This window comes from Silurus aristotelis, assembly GCF_946808225.1.
Source record: "Silurus aristotelis genome assembly, chromosome: 12".
Lineage (NCBI taxonomy): Eukaryota > Metazoa > Chordata > Actinopteri > Siluriformes > Siluridae > Silurus > Silurus aristotelis.
In genome coordinates this window covers 12511872-12526102 of record NC_139585.1, presented here as the reverse complement: position 1 = coordinate 12526102, position 14231 = coordinate 12511872, and the positions used below count along the sequence as shown (strand labels likewise).

Below are 14231 nucleotides of genomic sequence, written 5' to 3'. Positions count from 1 at the left end.
AGACGATGCTCTTTTAAATGGGGTGTCACTACTTTAGGGGTTTTCCACAGTTTATAAATGAATAAGTAGGGCTAAGCCTCCCTGTCTTTCATAGATTAAAGAAGGCACAATATAGAGTTAATTGAAGGTGGATTATTTGTAATTTTTTAAAATAAATAAATAAATAATAGAGTATGGTATGAAGAATTAATGAGCTGATTTCTTTTTAGCCCAGGCTGTAGTTGCATGCAAATTAAGGGTCAAATTATGTTATTACACAAAGTAAAACACCTCTAATGTTCTGTGCTTTTAAGCTTTTTCAGCCCGTCTCACCAATATGTCTATGCTAACAAATATTGGATTTCTTCGACTATCATGAAGACCATAAAACATGCCATTAATAAAGATAGTTGACATAATTATTGACTGAATTTGAGAAAAGATAGAAATGCAGCCATTTTATCCGTCTTTACGTGTGTGTTATAATTTACCTCTAGATTTGTTTATATGATGATATGCAGTGGCTTTGGTTCACGCTTGAAAACTTTATTTAGAACTGATAATTTATGTATTTCTTTTTTTTTTTTTTTTACATTTTTACCTACTCAAAAAAATACATAATAGGAAAGTATAAACATGCATTTAGACTTTTTTATTGCAAGAGTACTGAAGAAAATGGCTCTCCAAAGTGAGCTCAGGTGCATTCTGTATAATTATCTTTAGATGTCTGTAGAACTTGACTGGAGTCCACCTGTGACAAATTCAATTGATTGGATATAAATTAGAAAGGCACACAGCATGCACTCTGGTGAACTCACTGAAGAAAACCTGCTCCAGAGTGCAGATGAGAAGAAGGGTCAGCTCTTTGCAGCAGAACAACCACCCAATGTGTATCTACCAGGAAGAATGGTTGAAAAATGCCCAGCTCCAGGTGTGCACATCTGTGTGTTTCCACTATGCAGAAGAGGGTAGATATTGCTTTGTTCTAAGTGTGTGATTCAGCATGAACTTGCATTGTATTTGTAACCTTATCACCTAGGATTCATTCAATTTTGATTCCTACTGACACCACCTTCTCTCAGGCCATGCAGTTTAAAACTATTGCTTTAATTTTTCATCGCTGGCTACTTTGCTGCTTGTGCCAGTCTCATGTCTGTTAGAAACCTATGAGATTAAAAGAACTGCTAGACCATATTGTACATGGCATTAAAATACGCTCTTGTGTTCAATGCACAGGAGAAGGTGATCTCAGTGTATAAAAGTTATACAGACTATTTACCAGTGGTGGGCCGTCAGGGTCAGCAAAGCCTTCTCTGCTCTCCTAAACACTATCCGAAGCACTGACCTACATTCACAACCTAAATTCTAATATTTATTCCATGAAATTGTATAAATTTATTCCCAACAGTTTATTCTTTTCATTTCGTAGTGTTTCTCTTTGCTGCACTGCCTACAGTACGTGTATGTGGATGTTAGATTTTTTGTCCAATCAGATTTCAGGCTCTATGTGCTGCCATGTCAATCTAATCTGCCCAGGGCCTAAGATAAATTGATTTGGTCTTGGACATACTTAAAAATACATTTTGAAAAAAAACTAGATATTGTGAGGAGAGATTGGCCAACCGAAGCTAGTTAGCTTGTCTCAGCCCTGGGAAAGGCTTTGTTCACCACTTCCAGACCAGTGAATACGAGCGGTAACAGTGGATTACTGCCTCTGAGGAGCGGTGCAAATTATTATGAATGAGTCTGGTGAGTCTCTGGTCTCTGGTGAGTGGGTTGTATTTTATTTACATTTTGTATGTTTTTGTCATGTTATTAAACAAATATCGATCCAGATGATGTAGGTGCACAGTTGAGGTTGTAGTGTAGAGGTTTGGAATTGTCTTAACTGGGTTTTTTGCTTTAGTAAAATGGTATGTCTCTCTCTCACTCTGTAATGCCATATGCTGTTATATTGCGTTTGTATAGTATTGATGGTTTCTATAATTGCGACGTGATAGTGGTGGTATTAAGAGGTGGATTAAGTCGGGTAAGTCCCCACTGAAGGCCCAGGTACCAAATGCCCGCCACTGCTATTTACATTCCCAAGAACAATAAAATTACAGTTAGACACTTCACGCATCACCAAAATTCTATAATTTATCAGCAATGCATATTATTTAAAAAAAAAACCCGCATCCTTTAAACCTCAGTTAATTCTTTATAACATTACAGTAGTTTCCCCTATATTGTTCAAAACCCAACCCATGTGCAATACTTCTACATGTTATCAGCACATTGGACCTTCCCAGCTGTTTATCACATTGCTGTCATGTGCCAGTGTGCTTTTTAAGCAAATTAAACATTTAGTCCCCATTTGCTATTTATAATAATCTCCATTCTTCTGGGAAGAGGAGTGCCGTTGTGGAGATTTGTAGCTCGTTCATCCACAAGAGTATTGGTAAAGCCAAGTACCAATGTAGGTGAGGTGAGGAGGCCTGGGTGTAGTGAGCGTTTCAAATCACCCTAAAGGTGTTCAATAGCAGGAAACTTAAGATCTTCAACTGCAAACCATGTAAACAAAATCTTCATGGACCTGGCTTTGTGCAAAAGGATACTGTCATGCTTGAACAGGTTTGGATCTCCTAGTTTAAGTTTTAAGTTTATGCTACTGAACAATTATGTGTCTTCAACTTTGTTTAAACAGTTTGAGCAGAACTACATATGGATTCAAAAACTCAGCTACCCCAATACTTTCATCCATAGTGTGTCTCCCATTTATTTCATTGCATTGTCCTCAAACCATTTACTTTCAGGTTATGTGAGCATTTTGCATATAGTGTTTTTATTTCTTCTGATCATACACAAAGAAAATCAATCAATCAATCTCACTTTATCACTTTTTTATTTAGGCACCAATAATTTATGTGGATTTATTTGTACTGTTTAGGGACAGGCGCACACATGCACAAGTTAGGTTAAAAGCCACATAAAACAGACTTGTGTAATTATCGCTGGCAACAATATGACACCGCATTCTTATCACCTTTAGACATCAAAATAGTTTTTGTGCACATTTTGAAACTTCAGCTTACATCAAAACATCTCGTGTGATTCTTGAGAGAATCACCATCACAAACCACAAGAAAATCACTCACACCAGCTCAAGGTTTTCACTCAGAAACTAACTAAATCTAAACTCCAGTCTGTAAGAGAAACAGACTGATATCAAAGAGGCAGTTCTCAGATGCTTTCATGCACTGTTGTTCTTTTAAAAAATATATGATTGCTGGTGAGAAATCTAAGCAGCGTCTGGGAATTTTCTAGACATTTAAACATTCAACAGCCACAGCAACACGATGGCAATTGCCGTTACGCTGAAATTTATGTCAAGTCCAAGATGACAAAGTGGACCTGACCTGTGTCTAAAGAATGAGATGTCCTAAGATTTATAAGAAGCAAGAAGGCATTTACAGTACATAGCAAGAGCTGAAAGTATGCTGAATAGAAGACGTGGCATAAAAGTTTAATATCGTAGAAGCATTTTTCTAGGCAAGATACAGCAGCAGCAAAACTATCATCTTTGCAAATATATAAGCTATTCTCAATATATCTATGTATATATCTATATAGAGATACAATGAATCTATTTCGGAACATATATATTAACCGGCTTATATTAAAACATTTGGTAAGGTTTAGAAACATTTAAGGTACATTCATTTACCCTGTGATTCTTTCAACCGAAAATAGTCTTTAAATACATCTTAAACAATATTCGATTATACACTTTCCCACATACACATCAAGAACTGTTACTTTTAGAATAGAAACTGTATATAAAATAGGCTTTTTAGAATATTTCTTTCTTTAAGTGAGATAAGCAGCTTGAAGAATTTCACTGACCAAGTCCTCAGCACAGGTGGTAGCAGTGTAGCAAAGTCTAGAGTGAGGATGCGGGTCAAAACTGCTGTCTATAAACAAAGTGGTAAATGCAGTTTACCAGCACCATGTTGTAATCCTTACTGTACAACTTAACTTATACGACCTTAAACCAAATTTCATGTTACTTTGAGCTGCTTTCCAGCTTGAATCCTTTTTCCAAATGCTACAGAGGTAAAAGGATATTTCACTTAAATTTTAGCTGCCTAGCATATTCATGTTAGATATTTAGTGCGTTGCCATTTTTGATTAAACTTTTCCTTTTGTGTCCTTGCACATAAGCTTAGCGATTAGATTTTTATTTAACTGTCCTGGTATTTATGCATTTCTGAAATACTGCCTGGGCCAATCAGGTAGTTTTAATTAGCTTCCAAAGGATCGCTCCCCTGCATCGCAAAAATATACATTTTAAAAGTCTGGGACCATATTGGGATTGGTAAATTTAAAAATGGAAATATACACTTTTAGAATTTTGAGGAAAAAAGTTTTAAAAAATCATATGAACTATTCATTATTCAATATGTTGCACAATGTACACGTTAATGCCTTTTTACAAAATTTCAGAGTTTATACCATTTTATTTTATCCACTGTAGCACGTGTTCACATGGCATTAGCTTTTATCAAAAAGAATGAACCTGAAAACTTGGGTGTTGTATTTTGAAGTAAAAAAAAATAAAAAAATCAAAACAAAAGCATTTTCACTTGTGGTCTCAGATTATAAATGCACCTACAGCGGTGTTCTATAATGTTTAAAGCTGAATTTTAAAAGACTGTCTAGAAGTCGATTCTTCCATAACTGTGTCTGTTGCAAAGAAACAAAATACACATACATGCCAAAAAAAAAAAAGAACTTCACAATTTATATAAAAAGCAAACTTTTTAAATTAACAGTTACATTTTCCTTTCAGTATCAAAACAAAACTGTGCAAAACTCAAATAAAAAAAAAATATGAAAGAAACTAATGAAAATTTTTCTAATGCATACTACTTGGTCAAATGCTACTTGTATCCTCACTTTGAATCCAGAACCTCCCAGAGCATGACTGGGTTTTCGCACTGGTGAATCCTCCTCCAATGTTCCAGAACTTCCTGCTTGCTGTCCAAAACCTCACTGCACAGTATACAATTAAATTGTGACCCTGCTCTAAGGGTCACACATTTGACAGACCCCTCAGAGAAGTACTCTTCTTCTGTACTTTCTTTCTTTACTTCCAGTTCTTCCTCCTGACTCTCTAAAACCCCATGGTGGTGGGTGTGCAGGTGGCGCTCAAGCTTGGAGAATGTGAAGAACTCCTCGTCGCAACTCACGCACCGAACCAAGTTGCGCCTCTCGTTGAGTTGCCTCCAATAGTGGGCTGCGTGCTTAACTAGCTCGTTCTCGGCCTCACGTCCCTCATGCATGGCCCCCTCTTTTAGATGGACTTGAACTTCCTCACCATGCACATACAATAAGTGTAGCTTCATGTCAGCAAAGGTGGGTGTGATTGCCTGGCAGCGGCCACACTTAATCTGTAACTCCACAGGATCCTCACGCTGCTCTGAAGTCTGGTCTTCAGAATCGACACACCTGAAGAAGAAAAAAAAAAAAAGTGTAAACTGGCCTAAGCAGTGTATCGGTAGGTTGTGAAGCAGCTTCAAACTCTTGCCTCTAAGCACACCATTATATGGACTGATTTCTATTCTTTGTATGTATTTATCATCACAATTATCCTTCTCTGGAATTAAGAGGACCACACATGTTCCACCATGTTTAGGACTAGGTAATAATCAAGTTTCTATGGATTGCTTTTATAGATAGTCTTACCCTTCAATGGGTGTATTCTCTTCATGTTGACGGATGGATGGCTCCACAGTAAGAATGACCCTGTGCACTTCTCGAAGGTGGCTGAAGTACACGCCAACATACCCAAACACCTTCTCACAGAACTCACAGCGGAGGCTCTTCCTAGGCCTCCCCTCTGAATGGTGAAGCTTCATGTGTGTGCTTAGGCTGCCCGAGTGAGCATAGGCTTTTCTACACACCGGACAGCCATATGGTCTCAGGTTACTGTGGCTGTTCATGTGACTCTGTAGGTGATGCTTAAACTGAAAACACCTACTGCAGGTCGTACATCGATGGATTGCGCGACTACCCACATATGCAAACCCTCCACAATTTCCAGTTTCTGCCATAGATTGCTGCCCTGGGGAAGGTATAGACACTAAGCCTGACTGGACAGTGCTAAGGGGTTTTCCTGACATCTCCTGCCCCATGACAAGTTTCTGGTCAAGGTTCTTAGAGCTAGAGAGAGAAGCTAGTGGTAGAAGTTGAGGAACAGTGGTTTCCATAAAAAAGATTGGCTTTGGCCGAATACTGCGATACTTTTTCGAAATGTCCACAACCTTATCCTGTGAGGAAGAAGACTTGGTACTAGATGGCGGTTTCTCCGGCACTCTCCTAGAGAAAAATGACAACGATCTCTTTTTCTTTGCTTCAAAAGACAGAATGTCTTCCACAGTTTTCCTTTTTCTCCCTCTCTTCTTGCCTGTTGGTTTCTTGCAGCAAGTGCTACTTGTACTCCTGATTCTGCCTTTGGAGACCAAGTCTTTGATGTCCGAATAGTTTTTTGGCCCATTTTTGGGTTGAATCAATGGGGCTTTCACTGGGGACAAGGTACTGGCAGGACCTGTGGATGGTAAAAGGGAATTCTTCACCTTGGCGTATGGCAGGATGGGGAGTTTTCCCTTGGGGGGTGAGGGGATGATCTGGACAGCTTTGCTGAAGATAGTGGGGGAAAGGACAGTAATAGCACTTCCTGTAGAGGTACCTTCTGTTTTTATGGTTTTGCTGTTACTGGCAGGAGCAACATGTGCAGTGGCAGTGGCTCTAGTGGAGTAGCTTATGTTGTTGAGAGAATCAACACTTCTTTTCACAGATTGGTCTATCGGTGACCCTGAACAAAAGACCGCATTATCTGGCAGCAAGTTTTCAGATGAAGCAGCAGCGCCTATCCCAACAATCTGCTCAGATGATGATTCTGGGGTCTCAGGTGAACTGGAAACACCCAAATTTGTTTTCAGTGCAGACTTTGCTTGTGGAAGCTTGCCCACCTTGGCTGAGTTCTGTATCTTACTGCTAGCCTTTTCTGAAGTTCTCTGGCTTCGCATTGACTGAAACCTGGGAATAGGCAGTTTTAGACTATGTGGTGATGTCTGAGGCAAAGCCACCAATGAGAAAGTACCCTCCTGTCCAGCTACCTGCATAAGCGCATAGTTTTGTGCAGGTACTAAGATGGATTTGGGACTGACAGCTGTAGAAGCCTCTGGAAGGGTAGAGGATGGTTGGCTGGATATTACTGCAGAAGATGAACCCAGTGTTGGAGCTTTAGGCGCAATGGTACGAAACTGAACAGCTTTTCCCTGTGCAGTAGGACGGCTATCATCTGTCAAAAGAACGAGTTCGCAATCAAATCATGGTCATGCAACGGCATTCATACTTATACTTGAGAATGCATACAAACCTAATTTAAAAAAAGTTGGGACTCTGTGTGGTAAAAAAAAAAAAAAAAAAAACACTGCAAATTTCATTAGCCTATATTTAACTCTCAATCGAACATAGAAAACATGTTTAATACAGGGAATTACAATTTTATGGAAAAATAAGTTTTAAAAAGTTAGGAAATTGCCATTTTAAAACAATGCTCTAGTATCCACTCTTCTTTTAACATCAGTCAATATACATCTGAGGAGACCAGTTGCTGGAGGTTTGTGAAAGGAATGTGGTCCCATTTGTGTTCAATACAGGATTCTAGCTGCCCAACAGTTCTAGGCCTTCTTTGTTGCACTTCGTTTTATGATGTGCCAAATGTCTTCAAATGTTGTAAGGGCTATTCTGCAGTCTCCATTATAGAACCTGGACTCTTCTACCATAAAGCCATGCTGTGGTAATCGATGCAGATGGAATTGTTTCTGGATCATCTTTACATATGGTTTTTTTCTTTGCATGACAGTTTTAACTCGCATTTGTTAATAACACGATGAACTGTGTTCTGGAGGTGTTTATTAGCACATGCAGTGATTTTCATTACATTGAGAGACTCAGAAGCCTGAAGACTGCTTCCGCCTAAGATGCTCTTTTTTTTTTTTTATAGCCAATCACGTTACTGACCTGTTGCCAATTGACTTAATTAGTTGGGAAATGTTGCTTCAGCTTTCTTTTTAGTAACACTTGACTTTCCATCCTTTTGTTGCCCCTGTTCCAGACGTGTTGCGGCCAAAATATAAAAAGAAAAAAAATTATAATAATATTAAGATATTTTCTATGTTCTTCTGTAGATAAAATGAGTTGCATTGCCTTTTTTATTTTGTCTTTTTTTTTTAATTAATTAATTTATTTATTTTTCACATTTTTCACAGCATCCTAACTTTTTTGGAATTATAGTTGTACCAGTAAATATTCTACATACAAAAAAATACTATTTAGATTTGTTTTAAACTGCTATTAATTTATATTGTGTTTGGTACTTTATAGAGGATGCTGAGAGTCAGCACAAAGACTAAACTCGTTTTTTTGAAGCTGAGAAAAATCTTTATTTACACCTGGAAGAGAATAAGCTTGGTTTGGCAGCTAATTTTGACAGTGCATGGACCTTGCCACTTTCCCCTTTCATGTGCTATGAAATACTTGAATTTTATATGGACCATTGATTCCAGCTCATCTGTGATTGTTGCCAGAAGTGCAAAGAAAGGAAAAGTCTATGTGGAGGGTGAAGTTGATACTCAGAAGTAACCGGTTTTCAGATTTATATATTTTTTAATCCTTAATTAAATAGAAATCATAATAATACGAATGGTTTTATCGCCACTGATTTGTTATATGATATGATTTGCAATTAAAAATATAAAAAAGAACCTTAAGCTTAAATTTGACCTAGTTTGTTAGATGTATGAATTCTTTGATTCTTTCAAATCTTCACATTCACCTTGAACACCTGGTCACTTACACTCGAACACTTACTGTTTTAGTATACTCGCAACGCACAGTTAAAAACAATGTTCAACATATTGCAGCTTTCTGTGATATTGCAGAATATATGTTATGGCAGCCTAGTACTAATGTTGAGCAGAAGATGGCATGAACACCAACTTGTCTAGGATTAAAGTTCTTCTGGAGTTAAATCCTTATGGGGCATTAGCTAAGATAAAGAGGAAGATGTATGTATTTTGGTCAAAACCAGATATACAATGAGACAGACCAGCTACACAGATTAGTAGATGAGAGGTGAGGAGTTTAAAGGTGACAGTCTGTTGTTTATGTTAGTGGAGGAGTTATAGTCAGGCTGTGTGTGTGTGTGTGTGTGTGTGTGTGTGTGTGTGTGTTCATGTGCCTCAGCCATGCGTAAAAAAGAATGTGCTGAGAAGGCCAATAGATGGTCATTGGGTCAGGAGAGCTTTGCCAACTGCCCAACCCTCACATAGAACACTGGCTATAATCAGGTATACCTTAGTACAGATTTAGTAATAGTTTTTTTCTTATATGCCTCTTCAACCTGTTCATCTCCCTTTTCCCTTTGTACACCGTGTCTAAATGTTTCTTGTACGGCATTTAGCAGATGTCCTTATCCAGAGTGCCGTACAAAATTCTACAATTCTACTTCTATGAAAGCACTTAATTATGTAAAGCTTATTAACGATTTATACCATTGTTTATATACTAACTTTTGTAAGAAACATCTATAGAGATGGCAAACTCCACACTTACTTTGTATGGATGATTTTAAAGGGCCGGTCCGCTGCTCCTGGGTTTTCATTGCTGCCATTGTCACTATAAATGGAAACACAACAACACAGCTCAGCATTTTCTACCCAATAGGAGTGAACCATTGAGTGACACTAGTTAATTGTGGCTATATTTATTATAGATTGCTTGCGGTCTCTTGAAGACTCTTGAACACACACACACACACACACACACACACACACACACACACACACACACACACACACACACACACACACACACACACTATCAAAAGCAGACGACATTCCAGATGTGATGGGGTAAAGATTAGCATGGGCTCAAAGCTAGAAAAACAAAAGGAGGGAGAGGACAGGGGAAGGGAGAAATGAAGAGAGGAGGAGGGGATTATCTGGGACGGTCAAATGGATGTGTGCGTGCTTGTGAGTGCATGAGCTCTGGCCTATAGGTGAGGGTCTTCATCTGTAGTGGTGAGATAAGAGCTTTGGAGTGTAAGCGTGAGCATGGGTGTGGAAAGTAGCATGCTAAGCTGGGTAGGCCATTGCCTGATATATGTGGGGAGATGAAGTTGATCTGCAGTAGATAACAGAGGTGGACATACACAATGCACAAGTGTGGAGAGTCTATTTCAATTCAATTTCAATTCATTTTTATTTGTATAGCGTTTTTAACAATGAACACTGTCTCAAAGCAGCTTTGCACAGATAATGTGGTGATTTCCTGAGGTGAAGTGATCAAAAGCACCCTTCCCATACGCAAATCCTTTTCCAAGCTATTAGTCATTCTCAGCAATAAATAAATAAATATATAAACAACATAGATAAACCACCATCTTCATTAGACATTTTTCTCTTGTAGCATGATTCATATATTATAGTGAAACTGTGTGATTATTGTGTGTTTATTATTTCTCTTTATAGCAGTGCACTGACTCAGGGAGAAAAAAAAGAAATCAGCCTGCATTTTTCCCCACAATATGCTCAAATGTGCATACACACACACACACACACACACACACACACACACACACACAGTATCTATGAAATATGTACGTACATGCAAAAACATACCAAATTCATACACAAATGTTCAGTCATAGAAGCTAAAAAATATATATAATTACACTTGACAGACAATAGTAGGCTCTGCTAGTGTAGAAGTTCTCTCTCTCTCACACACCCACACAGTCTGAGTCATTAGCTGTCACCTGAGCCAATCAATGTAAAAGGAAAAATCTATTCCAATTTTGAAAGTACAGGCTTGCCTCGGCATGCAGGATGTGAGCTAATCAATAAGTAAATCTCAGTGCATCTGAAAGAAGAGATTAATAGAGGAAAAATATCACTACTCTGCAAATTCACTGTGCTTCGCTGTACCACCAGTGCTAGATGTCTGAATGCTACATTCGGTTTGAGATGCACTGGCCTTCTGACCCTTCCTGTTCATGCAACAGTTCCAGATCACGATCTACGCCACTTTTGTGAAACGCTACTGTAGGACTGTGTAGACTGTAGGAATATTCAGCACACAGTGAAAACACAAAGTTTAGTCAGCTGCCTGGAAACAAATCTGTGCATGAGATGGCCACACAGTCTAAAAGATAATGACATGCAGAAATCATCCTCTAGGCAGTGATTATTTGAGAAGGTTTCTGTGGAGAAGAGTCTCATTTCCTCACTCAGGCCCAACAGGATGCTATAAATCTAAAGTGTTAAACTCTGACCTATGGAATGCAGTCGCCAAGAGCGATTTGGCAAATGCCACCTATGTGATGTAGCACAGGACAGGAAGTGAATGCAGCTGTCCAAGTAATAGTCTCACAGTATAGTATGATGTCACAAGTACTTCCAGGTCAGCAGCGAACGTCAACCTTCTCAGAATCCCTTCCAGAACATGGGATGTGTTTAACCATGTTTTTTATTTTTTATTTTAAAGAAATACCTGAAGTAAATATATTCCTTGGGAATAAGATATGACGTTATCATTTGTTTACTTTATAGCTTATTACTTATTTGTGCATTGTGCCGGTCTTGCATTTGTGACCTGGTTTTTTAGCCACATTTTCTCCCAAATTGGTCACTGATCCCAAATCCCACACACCAGCAAGAGTTCACCCAACTTTCCTCCTCTACACAAGCCCACAGATGCACATGAGTGTCTAGTGTTGCTCTAATTGACAGCAGAGAGAGTAATACCAGCTTTCCCACCCAGTGAGCATGGCCAATTATGCTCTGTTGGACTCCTAGTCATGGATTGCTGTGATCTCATCGGGATCCAAACTCTCAATCTCAGATGATAGGGGAGAGAATTCTTGAGGGTCATCCAAGAGCCACAAAAATATCCTAAAGGTCAAGCTTTGAAAAGGACTATTTGTGCTGCAACAGACTAAATCCTGAGCGAAAATCTACAATTTTGTACCATACAAAAAGTTTTCTTACTTTATGAGCATCTCATTCCACATTAGTCTCTATTTGCTGTAACCTCTACTATTCTGGGAGGATGTTCCTGTGAAGTGTGGTTATGGAAACTCGTTTAGCCACATGGGCTAAAGTCAGGTACTGATGTACTGCATTCCAATTCATCTCGAAGATGATGTTTGATAGGGTCGGGGTTAGAGCTCTATAGCAGGCCACTGACGATCTTCCACTTTGGACCGTGTAAAAAAAAACATCTTGATGGAGCTGACTTTGTGCACAAGGACATTGTCATGCTGGAGCAGGTTCGCATCTCCTCATTCAAGTGAAGGGAACATTTAAAGCTTCCACTGATCTGAAGGCATCCTATACACCCTATATTACCCTTATGGTAATAGTTTGAGGAAGAACCATAAACAGCTCTTTTGTTAATATAATGTATGAGTTTAGTATAGTTGTGATATACTGGCTGTAGAAGTCAGAAATCTACCCCAAGTCCTTTTATTTTCTAACTAAACTTTCTTTTGTCTTCTTCATGGTTGGTGGTTAACTATACCCAAAAAAATATATGAATAAATAATTTATATAAAAAAAATAAAATAAAAAAAATAAAAAATTATATATATATATCCATCCTTAATCATTCTGTATTTCTCTCAGAGTATTAGAAAGCTGCCACCGGAAAGGAACACATTTAGGCCGGATATTCTTTCAATATAATTAATTATGCCAATGTTTTTGTTCTTGTAGGCAAAAACCATGCACGCATCCAGGTTCATTCTGTGGGGGGGGGTGCAAGTAGGGATTATTTAGCAAATCGATTAAACGGACGATTATTTATCTATTTATTTCGATTAATTTGTTTTAAAAAATAAAAATACATTTTTTTTACATTTGATGTTATATAATACACTATATAAAACTCTAATTCAGTGTATTTATGTGCATTTAAAAAATGCAAAAGCCACATATTGAGTTGAACAGTGTTGGGGGTAATGCGTTACAAGTAACGTGCATTACGTAATAATATTACTGGAGTAACGAGTAAAGTAGCGTGTTACTTTATAAATTTACACATTAATATCTAAGTTACTTTTTTTTTTTTTTAAGTAATGCGAGTTACTTTCCAGTTAAATTATTTTGCATAAAAAAATAAATACTGAATTAAAATGAAATTGAAGATAGCAATTTGACAACTGAGCTTAAAAAAAACAAAAAAAAAAACAATATAAAATAATATACAACATTTATGCTTTAAAAAGAAAAAGACTGCTGTGTTCAGTTTTGAAGATTTATGCATCTAAAATATATAATCAATAACATTTTGTATAATAATTAAATGATATATGCATAAATAAAACATACAAACATGGAAAAAAAAAAAAACATTTGGATGAAGTAAAGCCGCAGTAAATCACGTTTGAAAACTGTTGTTGCTGACAAATGCTATAAAAAGGGAATGAACTGGAGAAACGCAGCGAACTAACAGACTTGATTTAAAAAATACATATAAATGCAATTGGTGTACAAATGCACAATCATACTGAGACTAAAAATGTACTCGTTTACTGCTGCTGCTATTTGCTGCTTTTAGATGTAGTGTTTGTTCGCACCGTTTTAATTGAATCCATCACGATGTCGCACGCAACCTGATGCTCGCGAGTCACGACAGAACAGATCCAGTGCGACTGAAGTTAGCAAACAAACGGTTTACACAATAGCACTTTATTAAACTGTACCATTTTCACACGATGAGGATTCTACAGTTTCTGCTTACCGTGCAGATTTTTCACCTTCATCCGTGACATCAGTGTGTTTTCTTTCGTGTGCTCGTGCATCGCTGTGGTACTTCCATGCAACACAACTCAGCATTGCAGAACTTGCAGGTTACAGTGTTATTTGTTGTGTTTAATATAAAAGGCTCCCATTGCCTTGGATGACTTTGGGACGCACACTTTTTCCTGCTGCCGGTTGACCCTGTACTCGCCTCCATTGTACAAGCGGCGGTGTTCTCTTACCGTCACGCTAACCTGTAATTTGAGCAGCCCAAATAATCAATAATGGCATTCAGTAACAACGAATTTAATTACTGATTATTAGCCATTTTATCGATTAGTTGTTGCAGCCCTAATTGTGAGGAACACATCACGGGTAGGTTTTGAGTGAGAAGACCCATGG

General features: G+C 37.9%; 1 protein-coding gene across 1 annotated transcript in view; it reads right to left on the bottom strand.

The window, feature by feature from the left end:
- Positions 1–2844: 2844 nt before the first annotated feature.
- znf438 (zinc finger protein 438) overlaps positions 2845–14231 on the bottom strand; it is a 48203-nt gene continuing 36816 nt past the window's right edge. Inside the window, exons 2-4 of the mRNA XM_083556721.1 lie at positions 9643–9705; positions 5707–7324; positions 2845–5469 (exon numbers count right to left, since the gene is read on the bottom strand). Of these exons, the coding sequence (XP_083412847.1) occupies positions 4914–5469; positions 5707–7324; positions 9643–9705 (2237 nt within the window). The 3' untranslated portion in view covers positions 2845–4913. The remainder of the gene's footprint in view (positions 5470–5706; positions 7325–9642; positions 9706–14231) is intronic.